Raw genomic sequence first — 21,264 nt, forward strand, 5'->3', positions numbered from 1 at the left:
CAAGGTGTTCAGAGCGCTTGAGTATTTATAGCACACTGGTTGACAAACGTGGGAACCCGTAGATTTACACGATGTAGGGCAGCCTATGCGTGGTCGCGTGCATTTTATTGCAAAAAAATTCTGAATGTCTTTTAGTATTATTATTTCTGAATAATTCTAAATTTTGGATCATAAATACGCACTACGAGTGCTTTGTTGGTCAAAATTTGACCACAAAGAGTGAAGATGACGTCAGCGAGCAGGTGCTGCCTAGCGCCACGCCGCTCGTAGGTTACGGCCCTAGCGGCAGAAGGTATGAACTAGAACGTGGGCGCTGGAAGAGGTGCTCTCTGGGCAGGTCAGGAGTGTAGTAGGTCATGGTTCCGACGACCGCCGCTTTCCAAGTGACCGCCGATACAGTGGCTAAAATACTAGCCACTGTACCGCCGATAATCTGGCAGGCAAGAGAAATCTAGGAGGCTATACTGTAGTTTTTCCACCTACTGTATAGGCACTGCGCCGTGCTCCCGACCGGGTTGCAGAAATTAGATGCCTTTTTGGCCTTTTCTCGTCTGGATGAATGGATGGATGGATATGGCTGTACCCTTCAGATCGGGCGGTGGCCAGCGCCACTAAGCCGTAATACCTAATGAACCAAAGACTATATTCATTTTTTTTTCCTTAAAAAGTGAGTTTGAGGATTCGTACTTTGCAATTCGTCTTCTAACCACTACCACCGCCACCTATTGTAGTTTTTCTTTCGTTATGATAAGTCAACATGGCGGCGCCCACGATGTGTGAATTCGCTTCCTCCATAGATTTTGTGCAGTTTGTTCGTGCTGAACCGCTCTTGTTCTTTCGTTATGTGGATGTGTTTTAATAAGGGCTGTGTATACTAATATATGTGTGTCAATGAGCCCTTATCAACCAGTTCCGTCACCGTTGCCTTCCGCGTCAGGATTCCCACCAACGTCCCTGCGTTACGTTTATGGTGTACGCTTCGAAGAAGAGCTGCAAAACAGAGAACTTACTCTGATAGTGCCAACATGCCTGCCTTTTGCTCAGCATGCGGATGTACGGGCACTGACGGATTAGACAATGTAAGTAGTGTTTCACAACTTTTCTAGAGAGAAAAATGCTGCGCAATGGGCGATGCTATGAAATGAAGCAATGTCAAGTACGGTTCTCTGCCCGAAAAGTTGGCGAGAATTCTGCGGCACCAAACAGAACTTTGCCGAAATATTTTAGCAATAGTGACTGCTGCCATATTTTGTTCCTAACTTGTTCAAAGAAAATTCCGGTGTAGTTCGTTGAAGAGATGAATGATTGAGCGCATTATGATTCGACTCTATGAAACAGGTTGATTCGCATAGCCCTCGACCGCAGGCACCATCAGCGCATGCTTCGTGTCTCAGATCTGTCATTCGCATAATTACTGTATCTTTCAAAAGACCTGCAGTCATAGCAGGAGAAAATAGGGTAAGCATGTTGGTCGATGCGAAACTTTGACGCTGCCTATAAAATACACACTCAATTTTTCTGAAAGCGAACAAGGAAGCGCGTGGCCTGCACGCGCGCTCCGGCGTTCGATTAGAAGACACTGTACTTTCACTTTTTTCCGCCTGCAGTAGTTTCACATCATGATGTAAATTCGTCTGTCGCATTAGAATTTGTGGGAAAACTGATTTTTGTTCAACGAGCATCAACTTTATTTTCGAAGTAATAAGCTTTCATCCTTTTAAGCCAGAAGGCAAAATTCTCACAGAAACAGTGCAATAAAAAAGAGCATCATCTAATATTGCTACCTGTAGGCTGCCACAAACCATAGTGCGAATGCGCGTGTGCGCCCGACGAAGAAGATGAGGGTCGCTGGCTGCTCGAGCTCGGAGCCAGACTGGCCAGTGCTGCAACCGCTCTTGCAAATATATTTTTCGAATATATTCGCAATACTTTGTCTCGTTACTCACGTAACATATTTGGTGGAGGTGGAACGATCCCCGTCCTCACCACGCAGCTCCGCAGTGGCCGCATCCTCCAGCTTCCCGCCATGGCTTTCAGTGACAACGCGTCCGCTTCACCATCTGCGGCTTCTCCGACAACCTTTGTCGCCGTCCAAACACCCCGTGATCCCGGGACATTTTCTGCGCAACCTGGCCTCGACGTCGACAAATGGCTTCGCCTTTATGAACGGGTCAGTCAAACTCACCGCTGGGACCCTACCATGATGCTCGCTAATGTTCTCTTCTACTTGGACGGAACCCCGCGTGTCTGGTACGAGACAAATGAGTCCGAACTCACCAGCTGGGACACGTTCAAGGAGAAGCTACGTGACATCTTTGGGGACCCGACCGGTCGCCACGCAGCTGCACGACAGGAGCTGGCTACCCGTGTCCAGTCGCCAACTGAATCGTATGTGTCATACATCCAAGAAGTTCTCGCTCTTTGCCGAAAAGTGGACGAGGCGATGTCTGAGGCTGAAAAGGTTGGACACGTTTTGAAGGGGATCGCGGACGACGCCTTCAATTTGCTGGTGTACACTAACGTCTCGACCATCGACCGTGTAATTCAAGAATGCCGCCGTTTCGAAACAGCAAAAAGCCGTCGGGTGCGCCCTCCTTTTTCTCGGTTGCCAAACACGGCGGCTACGTCCACCTGCTCCGATTCTACCGTCACACCGCCCTTTGAGCAGAGTGTAACGCGTATCGTTCGACGGGAACTTGAAGCAGCAAGTCCAGCGCCGCTTCAGCCCACTTCTTTCGAACATACGATGCCGACAACCCCCGCGATCTCCGTTATTCAGGCGGTCGTACGACAAGAATTCGCCAACCGCGGGTTCCCTGATGCTTGCCCCATCTCTTGCCCCTCCTCCAGACCAATTCCCATTAATCCACCTCGACGTGACCCATTTGTTGCTCCACGATCTCGCAACCCGGCGGAATGGCGAACTCCTGACGACAAACCGATCTGCTTCCGGTGCCACCGCGTTGGACATGTCTCCCGCTACTGCCGTGCCTCCTGGACGCCGCCACATAGGAGCCAGTTTTTCGCACCTTATAGCCCATATGAAGATCTTCGCCGGTATTCGTCCAGCCGTACCGCCCCTGCTTTCGACACGTCTAACAGCCGCCTTCCTGCTCGTTCTCCGTCCCCTCAACGCCGTCGTTCCCCGTCGCCCCAGCCACGCCGCCATCACTCGCCGCCTAACTTTTCATCGTACCCGACGGAAAACTAGACAGTGCAGCCCCTGGAGGTAGTGCTGCATCATCCCTGTCTGAACCAAACCCTCCATTGACGCTTCATACGAACAAAAATCTTGTCGATGTACACGTGGACGGTATTTCTCTGTCGGCACTAGTCGATACTGGCGCTCATGTGTCCATAATCAGCGTTCATCTTTGTCGCCGCTTAAGAAAAGTACTCACGCCTCCTGCTACCGAAGCTGTACGTGTGGCCGATGGCGGCACTGTTCCTGTCATTGGCATGTGTACGGCTCGCATAAGCATCGCCGACCGTTACATTCCTGTTCTATTCACGGTGCTCCAGAACTGTCCTCATGACCTCATCTTAGGGATGGACTTCCTGTCGACCCATTCTGCTCTGATCGACTGTTCCGCTGGTACTCTTTGCTTAGACCTTCCTCTTCAGCCGGATATTCACCCTGAACCTCAACACGGCCTTTCTGCCACAGACTTCCTCCGCTTACCGCCTAAAGCCCTCACATTCACCGAATTCGCCACGACCTCACCCGTATTGGATGGGAATTACATCGTCACGCCGATTCCTGATGTCCTACTGGCACGTGACGTCACCGTCCCTCACTGCATCGTAACTGTAGCCTCCAACCGGACCCGTCTACCCGTCATAAATTTCGGCTTCACAAAGCAAGTCCTCCCTGAAGGCATCCTAATCGCCACGTTGCGGTCCTTAGCCGATGATCACGTCACCACTTTCGCAGCCGACGCATGCACCAATTTTTCTTGTCGCCCACTCGATGCCACATGCCTCGACATGTCAATACGTCCCATGATCGACCCTGACCTTCCCCCAGCGCAATCAGCCGCTCTCGCACGCCTTCTAGCTTCCTACCGTGACATCTTCGACCTTGACGACCGACCACTCGGCCAAACTTCTCTTGTAAAGCACCGCATCAACACCGGTGATGCTGCTCCCATTCACCGTCGACCGTATCGCGTGTCCGCGTCGGAGCGCCAGATTATTCAAGCTGAAGTGAATAAGATGTTAACTAAAGGCATTATTGAGCCCTCATCAAGCCCATGGGCGTCACCCGTCGTCCTGGTTAAAAAGAAGGACAACACATGGCGCTTTTGCATCGATTACCGGCATCTAAATCGAATCACCAAAAAGGACGTGTATCCTTTACCACGTATTGATGACGCCCTCGATTGTCTCCACGGCGCACGCTACTTTTCATCCATCGACCTTCGTTCTGGTTATTGGCAGATTGCCGTAGACGAGAAAGACCAAGAAAAGACCGCCTTCATCACTCCAGATGGCCTATACCAATTCAAGGTTATGCCCTTCGGTCTATGCAATGCCCCCGCCACGTTCGAACGTATGATGGACTCTCTGCTACACGGATTCAAATGGTCAACATGCCTGTGTTACCTAGACGACGTCCTCGTATTTGCACCTACATTTGAGACCCACCTTGAGCGTCTGTCGGCCATTCTCGACGTCTTCCGCAAAGCTGGCCTCCAGTTGAACTCCTCGAAGTGTCACTTCGGCCGCCGACAGATTACCGTGCTGGGCCACCTTGTCGATGCTTCTGGTGTGAGACCGGACCCTGAGAAAATTCGTGCCGTCACGAGTTTCCCAGTACCCCAATCCGCCAAAGATGTCCGGAGCTTTGTGGGACTTTGCTCCTACTTTAGGCGGTTCGTGAAAGATTTTGCGGCAATCGCCCAACCACTTACCGATCTTTTGAAGAAAGGCGTTCCATTTTCGTGGGGGTCCACTCAAGCTGCCGCCTTCTCTCACCTCATAACACTTTTGACGACGCCCCCTATCCTGGCCCACTTTGACCCATCTGCCCCAACTGAGGTCCGAACTGATGCCAGTGGTCACGGTATCGGAGCCGTTCTCGCCCAATGCCAACAGGGACACGACCGCGTTATCGCGTATGCTAGCCGCCTCCTTACACCTGCAGAGCGTAACTATTCGATCACGGAGCGAGAATGCCTTGCTCTTGTCTGGGCGGTCTCAAAATTTCGCCCATATTTATATGGCACTCACTTTTCCGTCGTCACCGACCACCACGCGCTCTGCTGGCTTTCATCCTTAAGAGATCCTACAGGTCGACTTGGTCGCTGGGCTCTGCGACTGCAAGAATACACCTTTGCTGTGATATACAAGTCTGGACGCCTGCACCAGGACGCCGATTGCCTTTCTCGCTATCCAGTTGGCCCTTCGGCCACCATACCTGACAACGACGCCTGCGTGTGCTCCGTTTCTCAACTGAACCACATAGCCGACGAGCAACGCCGTGATGCAGCCCTACGAGCTATCATTGAGCGCCTCGACTCCTCCCCATCGAACCGATCCTATCGCTCGTTCGTACTCCAGAATGGCACATTATACCGGCATAACTTCCATCCAGACGGCCCATCTCTGCTGCTTGCCATACCCAAACACCTCCGCTTGGCTGTACTCCACGAACTCCATGACGTTCCTACTGCCGGTCACCTGGGTGTGTCCCGCACATACGACCGGATTCGCCGTCGCTTCTATTGGCCAGGTCTGGCACGGTCCGTCAGAAGATACGTCGCGGCGTGTGAGGAATGTCAGCGCCGCAAAACACCATCGACGCTTCCGGCTGGGCGCCTTCAACCACTCGATATTTCTACTGAACCTTTCTTTCGCGTCGGCTTGGACTTACTCGGCCCTTTTCCTCTGTCTTCTGCTGGCAACAGGTGGATAGCTGTGGCCACAGACTACGCCACACGCTACGCAATCACACGCGCCCTTCCAACAAGTTGCGCCACTGACGTCGCCGATTTTCTTCTACACGACGTGATCTTGCAACATGGTGCTCCACGCCAGCTGCTCACGGACCGAGGCCGCACATTTCTATCGAAAGTCATAGCGGACATCCTACGCTCTTGTGAAACACGCCACAAGCTCACTACGTCGTACCATCCGCAAACAAATGGCCTCACAGAACGCCTGAACCGAACCCTAACTGACATGCTTGCAAAGTACGTTTCCTCAGATCACTCTGACTGGGACATCGCTTTACCATACGTGACATTTGCCTACAATTCTTCGCGCCACGACACGGCTGGTTACTCCCCTTTTTTCTTGCTGTTCGGCCGCGAACCCACATTACCCCTCGATACGACGATTCCGTTACCAGCAGCTCCAACTTCACAATATGCTCTGGACGCCATCAGCCGGGCCGCCCACGCACGCGAAACCGCTCGTGCTCGCCTTCTGACCTCCCAAGCAAACCAACGGCGTCGGTACGACCAACGACACCGCGATGTGCACTTTTCGCCCGGTTCGTTGGTTCTGCTGTGGTCTCCGACCAGGCACGTTGGCCTGTCTGACAAGCTGCTCTCTCGGTACACAGGGCCATACAGAGTGCTTCGTGAGGTGACTCCCGTCACTTATGAAATCACTCCTGCTGCCTCGCCGTCTTCATCCACCCCTAGGGCCAGCGACATCGTACACGTCGCACGCCTGAAGCAGTACCACTCGCCCAATGATCTTGACATCTAGATGCGCCGAGACGGCGCCTTTGCCGACGGGGGTTATGCTACCTGTAGGCTGCCACAAACCATAGTGCGAATGCGCGTGTGCGCCCGACGAAGAAGATGAGGGTCGCTGGCTGCTCGAGCTCGGAGCCAGACTGGCCAGTGCTGCAACCGCTCTTGCAAATATATTTTTCGAATATATTCGCAATACTTTGTCTCGTTACTCACGTAACAATATTTTAGTTAGTTCCTGGATGGAGTATTGCTTGCGTAGCATGTGCATTATGCGAGCCAGTGTGTGTGCGCGCAGAAGTGTGTGTGTGGGGAGAGGGGCGGGGGACATTGCGCAAAAAAGTGCTTCGCTCTGGTGCCATGCGGTAAGATGATGCAGTTCTTGAGCAACAATAGGGCCAAGTTTGGCTGGCATTATTAGCCTAACAAGCATATTTCTCACTGCTTGCTTGGTTCATGAAAAGACTTTTGCCGTTGTAGTAAAAGACAAAAGTTTGAGCTTAAGCCCTTGAAGGCTTTGGACAAGCAGAGCTCGTCCTTGCGGAATACGTACCGCCTGTAATGTTCAGGACGAGAATCGCTCGTCTTTGGCTGATTGCATTTCATCCTTTAGAAGGCGGCATTTACTCAACGATTTAGTTTTCTCCTGTGGCAGGAGCGTGTTTTATGTATGAGAAGACGGCATGCGGGGACGGCGACCCGTGCATAGCTCGTTCGTCAACGTGAGAAAGAAGCTTCTTCGGGGGCCATGATTTGGATTCAGATGTTTATCTTTTTTGTCACGAAATGAAGACAGCAATGACCGTGAATTGGGAAGCTCCTCCGGGATCATGAAGCCAGCTTGAAAGCGAATATTGCGAGTGCTCGCAGGGAAGCTGCTTTCCAGTATTTTGTGTTTTGAAACTTTCGACACCAAAACTTTCTGAAGCTGCCCAAGGGAAATAGCCTAATGGTACTTAACGTACAGAAGTGAGAAACATGTGGCATCTGCTACTGTTTCCTTTACAAGGTTTTAATTTATATTAGCAGCAGGTAGCTGGCTTCCTACATATTTTTCAGAAGTAAACTTTATTGAGTTGGTGTGACTAAGTATGTATGTCAATATTTTTTTCAACGTCGTCTAACTGCTTTCTATGGGACGTTAAACCCCACAAATCAATCAATAACTGCTTTCTAGTACTATCAGATTCGAAATCAGCCATAAAAAAATAGGCACTTTTAGTCTGGAAACTTTTAAAAAGAAATTGAGCGCTTAAGGGGTTTGCTAGTATTGGACAATATACCGAAATTGCAAGACCATTGTGAGTAGCGCAATGAGACAGGGCAACAGAAGGGAATAGATGAGCACAGGTGCAAAGCTCGTCAGTTCCTTTGACATCAGCAAAGTAACATGTCTCCACTGTAGCCAAGGAAGTAATAACTTGGCTAGACAATGCAGTATGCACCATACCATTTAATTGTGGAATGTAACAGAGCGGAGTTTTACATGTATTTCCAGTGTCTCACGGTCACATCTATATCGAACAATGGCGATGTGCACAAATGTTGAACTCCGAGAGCACCATTCTTCCTTCCTTATGCAGCCATCTGTCTCTCAATTGCACAGAGTGGAAATGTGCTCCTTGACAAATCCATGCTATTTCTACGCAGCTATTAAACAGCTAGAGAAGTAGTCGAACTGTTTTGACGACAGGGTTGACATGTAACTGCGTTAGCCGCCTGTTCCTATCCCTGTTGCAAAAGAAACTACCGTAAAAAGCCAAGCAAGGGGCCTCCCGATGGTGAAGCATAATAAGGCCGTACTTGTAGAAGGGGCGCTTGCTTGAAAAATGCCCATCCGAGTTTCTAATGAAATGCTTTACTGATACAGCATTTCATATACAACATTTCATCTGAATTCAGTTTACTCATTCTTCTGGTACCTTCTACACAAGTGATGCTCAATTAAAAGGGGGGGGGGGGCTGCAGAGAAGTTGGAGGATGGGGCAGGCGCCTGCACGGTCTGCATGGTCATTGGCGATTTCAGATGTCTTAAATATGGGAGGAGGCTGCCTGCTTTGCATTTTGTGGTAGGTATGCTGGTTACAGCATTGTGATTGAGGAAAGATTATGCTGTTGAATGCAGTCATTCTGCATGACTAGATTTACGTTGGAGTCGTCTTTTTGGAAATAATTGTCCGTTCAAAGTCAGTGCCCGTATCATCTCTCTCCGCTATGTCGCCATGTTTCCTGCCCTATTGTGCAATGCATTCTGATAAAAACATCTGAGCTAGTAGCTATGAATGCATTGCGCAATGGGGCGGAAAACATGATGTCACAGCGAAGAGAGACGATACGGGTGCTAACTTTGAACTGTCAATTATTTTCACAAAGATGACACAAGAACATACATCTGGTCACTCACAGTGAGTGCATCTAATAGCAGAATGTAATCTTTCCTCACTCACAATGGTGAAACCAGAAGACCTACCACAAAATGCAAACAAGCACCCTGCTCCCATTTTTAAAACATCTGAAATTGCCAATAATCGTGCAAGCGCCTGCCCCATCTCCCAACTCCTGTGCAGCCATCATTTTTTATTTTAAATGATTATCACTTGTGTAGAAGGTACCAGAAGAATGAGTAAACTGTAATGCATATGACATGTTGTTTATGAAATACTTCATAAGTAAAAAGAAGTCCCTTTATGAAAATTTGTTACATCAGAAGTGGTCCATCGGATATGCTTGGAAGAGACGCAAAGTGTGTCACTGACTACTCGTGCCACTAAAAGACGAGCAATATACGGTCTCTAAAATGTAAAGCCTAGAGATTATACTGCAGGGTTGATCAGCATTGTCACCATGTTTCTTTTTTTCTGTATGTGCCAGTTGCGCATCTTTTCATATGCTGTTTATTTTCTTGAGCATCTCCTCTCTGGAAACGCAACAGTTGGGTACATGCCAAGGCTAAGTCAACGTAACGCAAGCAATAATGTACGAGGTCTTTCATTTGCTTTTCTCGGCAATAATGCGTAGCCTCGTCACTTGCAACAACACAAGCTTATTTATTTCAGGAGGACATTGCAGCAGGGCCAGTACATGCAGCAGTACCTGATCTGCATCGGGAGTCGGGGAAACCTGCAGAAACATCCCCACAGCTACGATGTGAGCCAGGCCACGTAGCACACAAATCTGTTCAAGTGCGACTACTTACCTGCCACGAAGCATCACATGCAGATGAAAAGAAAATTCTGTCAACAAGCGGTACACAAACCGAGCCTCAAGCTGTTTCTTCTGGTATGGCTCCTCATTTGGCATAAGACCAAAATGTTAAAGCCCCTTGCACACCTGTGAGTAAATAGTGGAGCTGGCAAGCAAGTGCCACTTCTTTGAGAATGCAGATTAGTTCTTTCTCAATTTTCATTTATCATCTTCTTACTGTCATCTCTCTTCATTTCTTTCTATATTGCCCTCTTCCTCTTAATCCTCTTGAATCGTCTTCATCGCCACTTCTTTTTCCCCCTGCCTTGGCTGTGCATGACTGTCCACGCTCTCACCTCCTCCTCACTCCTAACTTTCCTATTAAGTTACACTGTAAACAACTCCTTCCTCCTTGCCCTCAAGTCACTCCTCCTCACTTTCTTTTGCTTCCCCATTGCTCTGCTGGCGTTTTCATTGCTATGGTATGCTAGAAGCTTCTTGGTAGTAACACTGATAGTTGGCCGAGTTGGTAGGGGTCCGTGGTAAAATCCTTGGTGCACACAGTTGACAGAGACACAAAGAAGAGCGACTAAATAGTGGTGGCTCTTCTCTCTTCTTTGGGTCCTTGTCAACTGTGCACGCTACAATTTTCACCATGAGCTGCTTGACCCGCTTTCTCATTTCTTCCTTCCTCTTCTCCAGTAATTCCTCGCCTCACTTGTCCAGTGCCTTTCTAAAACGTGCTGTAGACTTTTTGATCCAGTAAGCAGGACGGGTCTGGCAACCAGCACTTTCCTCTTTTTTAGAATGTGCAGGTGGCTGGAGCATGGATTTCTGTCATCGAAAAATTCGTAGGGCCTTGGGTTGCTCTGCGAATTTTAACCTCCCTTGTGTTTTTCTTGTTGTTAGCTAGCAAAACATGAATGGGAAAAGTTTGCACTGCTTTTCGTCATACTAACAACTCTTAAAGAAGGAGAACTGTGGTTTGAAAAACTACGCACAACCAGATGTGCAGTGTGCTTGGGGCTATAGACTCTTTAAGCAACATTGAATATGTTATGTTTAGAGGTATTGAATCCTGAATATTGAATAGTGCTGATGCCAGATCTGATGCAAATTCTAATCAAATACTTTTAAATAGCATTTGAGCCATAGTGATTTTCAAGAGAGTCATAGAGCTCCACTACCTTTTATTTCAAGTGAATATTCACAAGCTTTCACCAAAGAACAATATGGTTGCACTTAACCAACTATGAATACTGCCAAAATTATAAAACTGAGGTAACCCGCTGTGGAGAACCCTCTATGGTCTTCAAAATATTACTTAGGGTAAGTTGAAGTACAGTAATGACTGTAGTAATCAAGATAATACATTGTTGCTTGCTTTTAAATAGATTTAAAACACACAAAAAAAACATTCAATTATATTGAACTGCACATCACGGGTACAGCTAAAAATGCAATGAAACAGATAAATCTGCCATCACAATTTGAGCACTGGCCTTGAAAGTATATAAACATGGTGTTGAATGCTTTATCTAAACGAACATTTTACAAAAAACAGTACCATAGTTTATATAAGGCAACCATTAGTGGTGTGTTGTGTGTAGCACAGGTAATGCAGCTGCTGCAGAGCACGGAGTTCCCGACCCGCCAACTAAAGACGTCGATCGGTTCCCTGAAGGCGAACGCAGAAGACCAGTGCACGGGAAAAAAAGGAGACTCCTTTGTTCACACGGTTCAGAGCGGAGCCTTCAAGGTCGCCCCGTTTGAAACAAGAAGGGGAAAGCTTACTCGAAAGCGCATCTTGCAATAATTAGATCAAGGGCGGTCGTCTGAGTGTAAGCCATTGTTGGCATGCATGTGTGCTATTGAGAATGCCGCAGAGACGCGACCACTTGGCTGGCTGAGACATGGTTGCGGCACGGAGACGAGCATATCTTTCCCCGTTATACGTCATTACCGAGTGTTGTTAGGATGGTGGGGCGCCTCGCTGTGGCATGCACACCTGGTCAGCGCACAGGGCCTGATGGTGTACCCACCGCACTTAAAGACGCTTTGACAAAGCGACGTTTAATGAGAAAGCTGACGGAGCTCTAGCGTGAGAATGGATACCGAATGAGGTTAGCCAAAACATGGCCTGGCATGGGAGAGAGCGCGACATGCGAAGAACCTGTTCCTTCGCGTGTTGTATATGGTGACATGCTTGTTTCCAATACCGTGTCCATCATGAAAGTGTTCATGTGATTAGTGGTGGTTAAATGAGCCCCCATGTGTGATCGGCTTGTTTGGACACATTTTTGTTTGACCCAGGGTTCAACAGAGGGTGTTTAAATTTGAAATGGAGAGAACAAAGGTTGGGGCTTAAACTCAGGCAGACGCCTGAGGCTACAACAAAGCTTCTCTTGGCCGGACTACGGCTCTTCCTTCGCGCTGCCACCGAGCACTCGGGTCATCGAAAGGCACCCATTCCGAACTTCCACACCTTCCCTCCTTAGCTAGTGTAGAAGCTAGCTGAGGAGTAGAAAGTTAACTACCTGCATCTCCTGCTATTCGTGAAGTTGAATGCTGTCGTGGCACCCCCGTTCAGTTACTACAAGGTGAAGGCAGTCACTGAATAATGTAATCCAGCTTTCTCATAGTAAAAACTGAGTAAGAGTGTAATTTTTAAAAGAAATGTCTTCTTTCGGTAATCGATATAGATTTATTAGTTTTGAAAGAGTTTGGGATGCATTAACATAACTAATTTAGTGGTTAAAAGAGAGAAATATGACTTTCAGTTTTTTCAGAGTTATGTTTGTGTTGGGGTTTTCCTGCCAGTGCAAAATATTCGAAACTATTTGGAAAATATTTGGTATTTTCAATATGTACATACTATGTGACTCATGTGCTAAAATGAATCGACTGCACTTTAATTCATTTGAAAAGTTATTTAATAAATCACCACGTACGTTTTTAATAAATCACCACGTACGTTTGTCATTTCGCGTTTTCTGTATTTTGTTTACGCCCCAAAAGACTGTCAGCAATGCTCAGTGCGAACCGTGCCTCAGTATTCAAGTAGCTTAACCATTGTAATAGATCACTTTGTTAAAATTGAATGCCACATTCTCACACTCGAACTTATTTTCAGAGCTTGCACAATGACCAGTGATACGGCTGGGAAATTTGATGGTTCATGTGCAAATGTCGACACACTTCACCGCTTGTCATTTTTTCAACAGCCAACATTCTGTTTGCCAATATTCATATACAGCGTGCAATGCTTGCAGTAATTTGACTTTCAGTTTTCCAGCCATAAGTGAGGCGAAATAAAAGCGTTCAGTCTTCAATACGCCAACTGCTGCCTTCATCAACGTCACGACCATGTGACAGTATGTTCTCCCTGGTTACATTAGTTATAAATCGGCAGGTGGCAAAAAATTCCCGGAATGCACAGTACTTCACATGGTCTTATGGCAATCAAATATGGCCAGGCTCTCAAACTAGCACATTTATATGGTCAAAAATATCCTAGTCCGGAAATGTAAAACGTAGAAGCGCCATTTGTGAATTAACACATTTGCTTAAGCTAGCGATATTGCTTCTCCTTCCTTTTATTCTTTGTATTTTGTGTAATGATATCTGCCTGGTCTAATGATTAAGATCGACCATTGCTCGTCTGAACAGGATCATTACTGCAGTTAACACACCAGTTTTCAATAGTGCAAACTTACAGCAAATCGTTACGACGAGTTCTCGCTAAGCTAGCCAAGTGCCTTGGGAGAGAGACCGTACCACAATAGCTTCGTGAAGCTGTCCACAAGCCTTAAACAGGTTTGCTTCCACTTTTTCAGCTTCGCATGTGAGGGTATAAATACTATTTGTGGGAACATGGCATACAATATGCCCTAATTCAAAAGAAAAGCATACCAGGGGATCTTTTCTTACTAAACACATTAAAAAATTAGAAACAAAAAAGTGTTTCTCATGTGTCTGCTCTCTGCCGAAGCTTGTTTTATGTTGTAACTTCCTGAGAACCAATCGTTCATGCCAAGCTGCAACAACCTAACACGTGAAACTGAGAACCACACTTTTATTGCGATGTAGCTTATTTGGATGTTTGGAGGTTTGTAAAATGTTTGCCAAAGACTTCTGGCTCGTGACGAGCGTTGGCATTGCTTTTATAAGTAATTTCAGCATTATTGGGGCTTAGCTTCATTTCTGGGCACGAGTAAGTAAAACCTCCATTCCAAAACGTAAGGTGCTGCTTCAGGGAGTCGCAAGATCTTTGGTTGGTCAGGGATGTCTGTAAATTTAAACTTAGCGTAGTGTTGCGCCTGCCGACCGTTCCGCTGCGAAAATAATTTTTCTAGATGCAGTTGCTTCCTCCACTTTTCAATCTCTTCTTTATATAGACCTTGTCTATTCTTGCTGCTGTTCTTGGTCAGAGGGAGCATTGAAAAGGTCGAAAGTTTTTTTTTTTTTTACGCAGTATTGATTCACAGCTTGAGGCAGTCTCTGCTCTTCTGTTGAATCAATCGTCATATGCTCAAAAACATTCATCACTGTCTGTCTTTCTTTCATGTGCAGTATATCTGTATGGTGCTGTTATATTGAAGAACTTGCAAAATCTATCCTCAAGCTACACAACGAGTAATATTAGGTACGCGCCTAGCTACGATTACAGATCGTCTGCTTTTTAATACTTCCATCTCATTCTTTTTGTTGTCTGAAGAGCATCTGATGCAACAAATATAAATAAATATACTGGCACTAAAATGCTCTACTTGCACTTTTTTTTTTTTTTGCAGACTACGTCAGTGAAAAACGATCATAGCTGAATCCAGTAGCATAGTGGAATTGGCAAGTGGCAAATGTAGTGGACGACACTCAGGCGCCTTTGGAGGCCGCGGGCGGGCGTGCTCTCATTCCGCGGCGGAAAACAAATAGTTCTGTGGGTCGCTACAAGGATCACTGTGTGCACGTTCACCAAACTCCCCTTCTAGGGTGAAATTATCGTGGCGCACGCTCATGCTGGCGCAGGCCCGGAATTTGCCCCCCTGTCTTTCTTGCTATGTGGTACAGGCCTTGTAAACTGAAAACATCCTATAGGCACTGCATAAAAAGAAGGCTTTGGCACTCTTGTGATGAGGTGACGATTTCTGTAGAACAGTGTAAAAATATTTAAAAAAGAAAAAAAGTTTTTGCCACTTTGTGGTGCAAGATTTTCTAATTATGTGAAATAGCACTGTAGAAAGTAGGCTTTTAGCAGAAACCTAAACTACGCTGTTATGCTTATCACTTGATCAATCAATCAACCACTAAATTAGTTGCTAAATCAGGATTTCCTTTCAGAATCAAGGACACTCAAGGAGCAGGAATGCAATAGGTGGGCCTATTCAATACAGGCCTCTACTTTTACAACAAGCTAAGCCAAAGCTTTGAAATTTGTTGGAATTGTGCCAGGGTAGTCAACCAGCCTCAAAATTTCTTCACTACTGCTAATTTTATCAAGAAATATAGGACGTGTTAATCACCTGCAGTTTGCACATCATCATCTGATGCAGACGTGCAAACCATAACCTTAACCACTTGTTCACTACACCCTAACCTCACGATGAAAGAAAAAAGAAAAAGGACAGCGATTATAAAACTTAGTGGCCTTGTTCTATGAAGTGCAGACCGCTTTATAAGCCACTTTTGCCTCACTACACCACTGATGTGAGGAAAAACATCCTATGATTTAGCAGGGGTTACTAGTACTTGCTGTCATGAGAGATAGCATTACTCATGCATGCTCAGTACTGGTATCATTGCCGACGTCTAAATATTTACTTTCAATAATTCAGAGCAGTTTACGATGTCCCACAACTTTGAGAAACGATAAACGAATGCTTGCACCAGTTTTCCTTTTTCGCTACACCTTCTCGTTTTTGATTTACGAATCTATAGATTTTCAAGGTCGCAAGGTTGACAGATTCACAATAGCATATGCAATGCTTGTCAAATGCCTTGACACACCCTCCAAATGCTAATGTGAACTTCGACATTGTTATCATTGTGGGTGGGTCAGCAGACTGCTTTTATTGAAATAGCAGTGTTGATGTGCATTACACATAAATTAGCTGTTGTTAAATAGTTTGTATATGTTTTTTCTGAAAGTAAGGCTGCTTTGTTACATTGCTCGAAATACATGGTTCTGGGCCAATGTAGTGCACATTTTTTTTTTTTCCGGTAAGCTGCTCCAAATTTAGATTGTTGTCCCCAAACGCACCTTTTTTTTCTCCAAAAATTGCTTCAAGTTCTTCGGATATTGCACCCCTGAATAAGGCTTAGTGGTACAGGCCAACAAGCCGCGCACCAGCCTTGACAGGGCCTGTATTCCTGGGTGTAGTGAATCATTGAGGGAAGGTCACTTTAATTTGTGTGCCGTGTGGTGAAGAAAGGATCCGAACACGTTAAGGCTGGTAAACACACAAATATAAGCAAATGTAAAAGATGTCGGGCGACAATACACACAAATACAACAGTGTCCCGTATGGGCTACACACAGTACCTAGACATGACAGTGCCTCGCTTATGTTGGCGCAACTGTCCGTCGTACAGCCACCAGGTGGTAACCCCACTCGGCAGACGACCAGGAAGGGGCGTCGTGGTTTGATGAACAGCTCAGTAGAACATCAGCACGACGCGACACGTCATGACGAGGAGCCGTGTGAGTGGTGGCAAAGCAGATGTTCGGTCAGGTGGACGCCAGCAAGTCGTTGAACGGGACCATAAATGGACAGGAGTCGCATGACCGGTACACAAGCGTTTGCAAGAGTATAACCCGTCAGGAGGCTGTCCAGCCTCAAAATTTCCCAGGTAGCCCTCGCCCATGTACTCCCAGGTAGCCCTCGCCAACCTGGATGACCTCTCGAACACCATGGTCTTGCGTGGCCACCACTGTTTTTTCGAGCCCTGGCTGCTTCTTCCTCCTTCGCTGTTACCATCATGCGCTGTAATTTGTAATTGAATTGAGATGACTTGTGAGGAATAAATCGGTTGCCTAGAGTATAGAAAAAAATTCGGCAGATTTTACGTACCTAGGAATCGATGTTATGCCAAGCATACGGCGGAAAGGTTACCATGTTGCAATTTTTTTATTGAGCTACACGTCATGAAATGATGCTAAATATATGTACAAATGTTGCATGCACAGACATATGTTGAGTTGCAAATGTTCATATAACCAGTTGTTTGCACTTGTGTAACGATGCCTACTAAAACATGCATATTATCAACTCCGGAAGCTGATATGAAGTGCTGATGCTCACGAGGATGCTGGCCCTAGACACTGCTACGTAAATCAACTTCAGCATATGGTAACTAACCACAATTGACGTTAAACCAACATGACGGCTGTATCAAAGGAGCGCGTATGTAATGTTTATAAAATTGAGTAAGCAGCATTGGAACCACTATTGACGTTTCATGAAGATTAGCGTCTATTTGAAAAGTAGTTTCGAGAACTGGGGTAGCTAAGTGGTAAAATGCTTCATTGCCACACATATTGTTTGAGTTCGATTCTAGCTGTGACTTTGACATTTATTCTTTGCATTCGTCGGGTCCACGCTACCGATGTCGTGTATATCTTAACGCTCACGCGTTAAAATTGCCGTGTGTGTTCACATCGTTTCTGGGCAAATATTAAGTGTCGATCACCTGTGGCACATACTCGCCGGTAGGTGTGTGCCACTGTCTGGCGGGTAGTGTTGACAACGTATGCAACGGGCTGGTGACATTATTCATGTCTTGACCAGTGCATCATATTCGTCAACCCATCTTATCTTCCCATTCTAATTTTGGTTCATGCCAAGGGGGTGACCATGAGAGCACCCAAACATAAGTGGCTAGGCGGTCAGTCGGTCGGTCGGTCGGCCGGTCGACCGACCGACCGACCGCCATCCGTGCTTCTGTCCGTGTTTCCGTCCGTCCTTGCTTCCGTCTATCTGGCTGTTCACCCGTCTGCACCTGCTGAGTGAGTCTTCGAACTAGGCGGTCATGAACCACAACGTGCTAAAAGGAACAAACCCACGGCTTAAAGTGCTTCGCCCCTAAAATTTGAGTACAGCTAGTCTATGTCATGTAACGATAAAAATAATACATTGATATTATAAATTATAGCATGGCAGCAGATGAAAAAGTGCTGGATAATCCGAACCATAACACAATAGCAAGCGATGCAGTGCGGGGTAGTCCCGAAACGAGACAAAAAGCTTTCGAATTTGGAGTTTTGAGCATGTTTTGAGTTTGAGTTTCTAAAGCTTTCTGATTTGAGTTTTGTGCAGTATCATAATTAATGTTGCTGTTGTGTGTTCTTGATGTCATTGCAGATTCCTTGGATTTCGTGTCTCTGGAGCAGTCTTCTGCATTGGCGTCGGTGCAAGATCGACTGCATTCCTGCCGCAAAAAGGAGGGTCCCTTTTCCTGTGTCCGCTGCAATGCATCGTTTGTAATGAAAAGACAGCTCGTGAAGCACATGCTCATTCACACAGGACAGGGTCTCTTCCCTTGTGTTCACTGCAATGCATCCTTTTCTCAGAAAGACCACCTTGTAAGTCACATGTGCGTGCACACCGGAGAGCGTGCCTTTTCCTGTGTTCATTGCAATGCGTCCTTTTCAATGAAGGGCAACCTTGTAATACACATGCGCACTCACACTGGTGAGCGTCCCTTTTCCTGTGTCCACTGCAATGCATCATTTGTAATGAAATGCCAGCTTGTTAAACACATGGTCATTCATCCAGGAGAGCGCCCTTTCAGCTGTATCCACTGCAATGCATCTTTTTCTCAGAAACACCACCTCGTAAGTCACATGCGCATGCACACTGGTGAGCGTCCCTTTTCTTGTGGCTACTGCAGTTCATCCTTTGCAGCGAAGCGTAACCTCGTGAGACACTTGCGCACTCACACAGGAGAGCGTCCTTTTTCCTGTGTCCACTGCAGTGCAGCATTTGGTTCAAAAAGCCACCTTGTGGAGCACTTCCGCATGCACACTAGAGAGCGACACTTCTCCTGTTTTCACTGCAATGCATCCTTTTCACAGAAACGCCACCTTACAAATCACATGTCTCTGCGTCATGCGAACACGATGTCAGAAATGTGAGCGGCCAACAAGCATTCATTAAAGAAGTAAGGCGTGGCATAAGGGGCAGAGTAGGTTCATCAGGTTGATAGTAAAAGTGTGGTTTAAGGTTAGGAAATTTTTTTTTCGGCAGCTCACGAGGGAGAACGGAATGATGTGAGGCCAAGAAGATGGGCATTAAAGGAGATTGATTGATTGATATGTGGGGTTTAACGTCCCAAAACCACCATATGATTATGAGAGACGCCGTAGTGGAGGGCTCCGGAAATTTCGACCACCTGGGGTTCTTTAACGTGCACCCAAATCTGAGCACACGGGCCTACAACATTTCCGCCTCCATCGGAAATGCAGCCGCCACAGCCGGGATTCGAACCCGCGACCTGCGGGTCAGCAGCCGAGTACCTTAGCCATGTTAAGTTTGGCCTGGAGATTCGTCTCTCAATCCCTTCGGCACCCTGTCTGACGGACGCTGTCGGGTATTTGAGCGATTATCCAGACCAGGCGGCGGGTAGAGGCGAGTTCCCGTCCTTCAAGTGCGGACGCTTTTGTCGTCCCTTCAAGCAGCAGCGTGACTGGTGTCCTCGTCGACTCGTCGGGCGACAGGAGGGCTGGCGTGGCCGGCGCCGGAGCTGACAGAGGAGCGGCGCTCCTTTTTGTTCCCCGATCACCAAGCCGACCGGCCGACTGCCTATGCTCGTCAGGCATTGTACGTGCTAGCCGGAGGACGAGATGTCGTGTCACCAAGACGCCGTTAACCATTCGAGAGAGGCCAACAAAGACAGCATCTTCCTGGAGGAGACCAACGGCCACCGCAAATCACCCCGCTAATTGAGCGAACAAAATCGGCGGACCCTTTGAAGTATGCTGCCAGGATCGTGGAACTCTCGAGTAGCGGCACACACACGACGAGGAAGAGCCCTGCTGGCGCAACCACAGTGCAGTGTTCACGTGGACCATGCATGCTCGCCCCCCCTCACCTGTGTGTGCGTGATTGGTGTTCGACTCGGAGAGGAGGAACCCGACAGGGCATAAAACGACGAGGCAGAGTGCTGGACGTCGCTCTGAACCTTGCTCTGAACTATGTAACGTTCAACCACCACGCTCGTGGTTTGTGAAACCACTATCCCTTCTTTTCTGTAAATATGTGTAAATAATGTCATAAACCCCTGTTATGTTTCTCGTATCCTCCTGCGTTCCTGCTTCCTTCCTTCGTCCGAGCCATGACAACTGATGGCGGCGGTGGGATGCCATCACCTGCAACTCCTTCCTTCCGACCCCTAACAACTGGTGGCAGCGGTGGGATGCCATCAACAGCGACCTTCGACCCATCCCTTACAACTGGTAGCAGCGGTGGGATGCCATGAACAGCGACCTTCGACCCATCCCTAACAACTGGTTGGCAGCGGTGAGATGGACTTCATGACATGGTGCTGTGCTGTGGTGAGTGCTTGGTCTTTGCTATAACTTTCCAGGCTTCATTTTGTGAGTGTGAGTTTATTAGAAGCTGGATTGTGTGTGGATTAGCGAGATTACCGTTTGTGAGTTTTGAGTTGTAGGGATCCCCTAATTATGTGTGAGATGCAGGACCAAAGTACAACGGCAATCATGTCGTGGAAGGGAATGCTAAGAGATGAACTTTTGTGTGTGAGTAAGCATCTGGGCATTGAAATAGAGGAAAGAATGGGCAGGACAGCGATTTGGATGCTGATCTCGCAAAAAGCCAGTGAGGAGGATATTAAAAATGCGGTAGAAATTGTAGAAAAACAGGAAATTGAGAAACAAGAAAAGAAAATAAGGGATAAAAAAGAGCGGCTCGATCAATTGGAACAGAAAAATGAGGCATTGAGACGGAAAATTCAGCCATCCGTAAGTGTAGCACACGAAAAGTGCGAGAAAAACATAAGTGAGGTGCAGTTGATAGCCGCAGATAAGGCTGGCACGTGTGAACATAGCAGCAGGTTCGATGAAGAACCAAATTTGAGTACTGCTAAAAATTCTGTGCTGCGTAGCGAGGCCGACGAAGGCCAGAGCGAGTGCGACGAGGTGCTGTGCCAGTTAAATGCTAGTGAAACAGCTAGGATAGCTGTAGAAAAACTGGTACAGACCTCAACTGTGTTTGTCGCAACGGTGAATCTTGCAAATGTGGAAGTAATCAAGAACACCGGAGAAAGCTCAGAAGCGGCGAAGGTAGAGAGTGACGGTAACAGTGCAGTTGGCGATAGCTCCCAGGAGTGCGAGCGAGATGGTTCAGAGGGAAACAGCTGCATT

The 21,264-nt window shown here is 47.1% G+C and overlaps 1 protein-coding gene across 1 annotated transcript; it reads left to right on the forward strand.

The window, feature by feature from the left end:
- The first annotated feature begins 802 nt into the window (after positions 1–802).
- LOC142804076 (uncharacterized) lies at positions 803–19,396 on the forward strand. Its single transcript, XM_075890632.1, has 3 exons — positions 803–1,079; positions 9,761–9,983; positions 18,245–19,396. Exons 1-3 carry the CDS (start codon positions 882–884, stop codon positions 19,015–19,017), a joined length of 1,194 nt encoding a protein of 397 aa, XP_075746747.1. The 5' UTR covers positions 803–881; the 3' UTR covers positions 19,018–19,396.
- Positions 19,397–21,264: the final 1,868 nt, after the last annotated feature.

This window comes from Rhipicephalus microplus, chromosome 3, assembly GCF_043290135.1.
Source record: "Rhipicephalus microplus isolate Deutch F79 chromosome 3, USDA_Rmic, whole genome shotgun sequence".
Lineage (NCBI taxonomy): Eukaryota > Metazoa > Arthropoda > Arachnida > Ixodida > Ixodidae > Rhipicephalus > Rhipicephalus microplus.

Excerpts from the sequence above, each read along its gene's own strand:
- LOC142804076 (XM_075890632.1), top strand. The coding sequence starts at position 882 with ATGTGTGTCAATGAGCCCTTATCAACCAGTTCCGTCACCGTTGCCTTC. Across the intron at positions 1,080-9,760 it reads GCACTGACGGATTAGACAAT|GAGGACATTGCAGCAGGGCC; the intron begins GTAAGTAGTGTT and ends TATTTATTTCAG. Across the intron at positions 9,984-18,244 it reads GCCTCAAGCTGTTTCTTCTG|ATTCCTTGGATTTCGTGTCT; the intron begins GTATGGCTCCTC and ends ATGTCATTGCAG.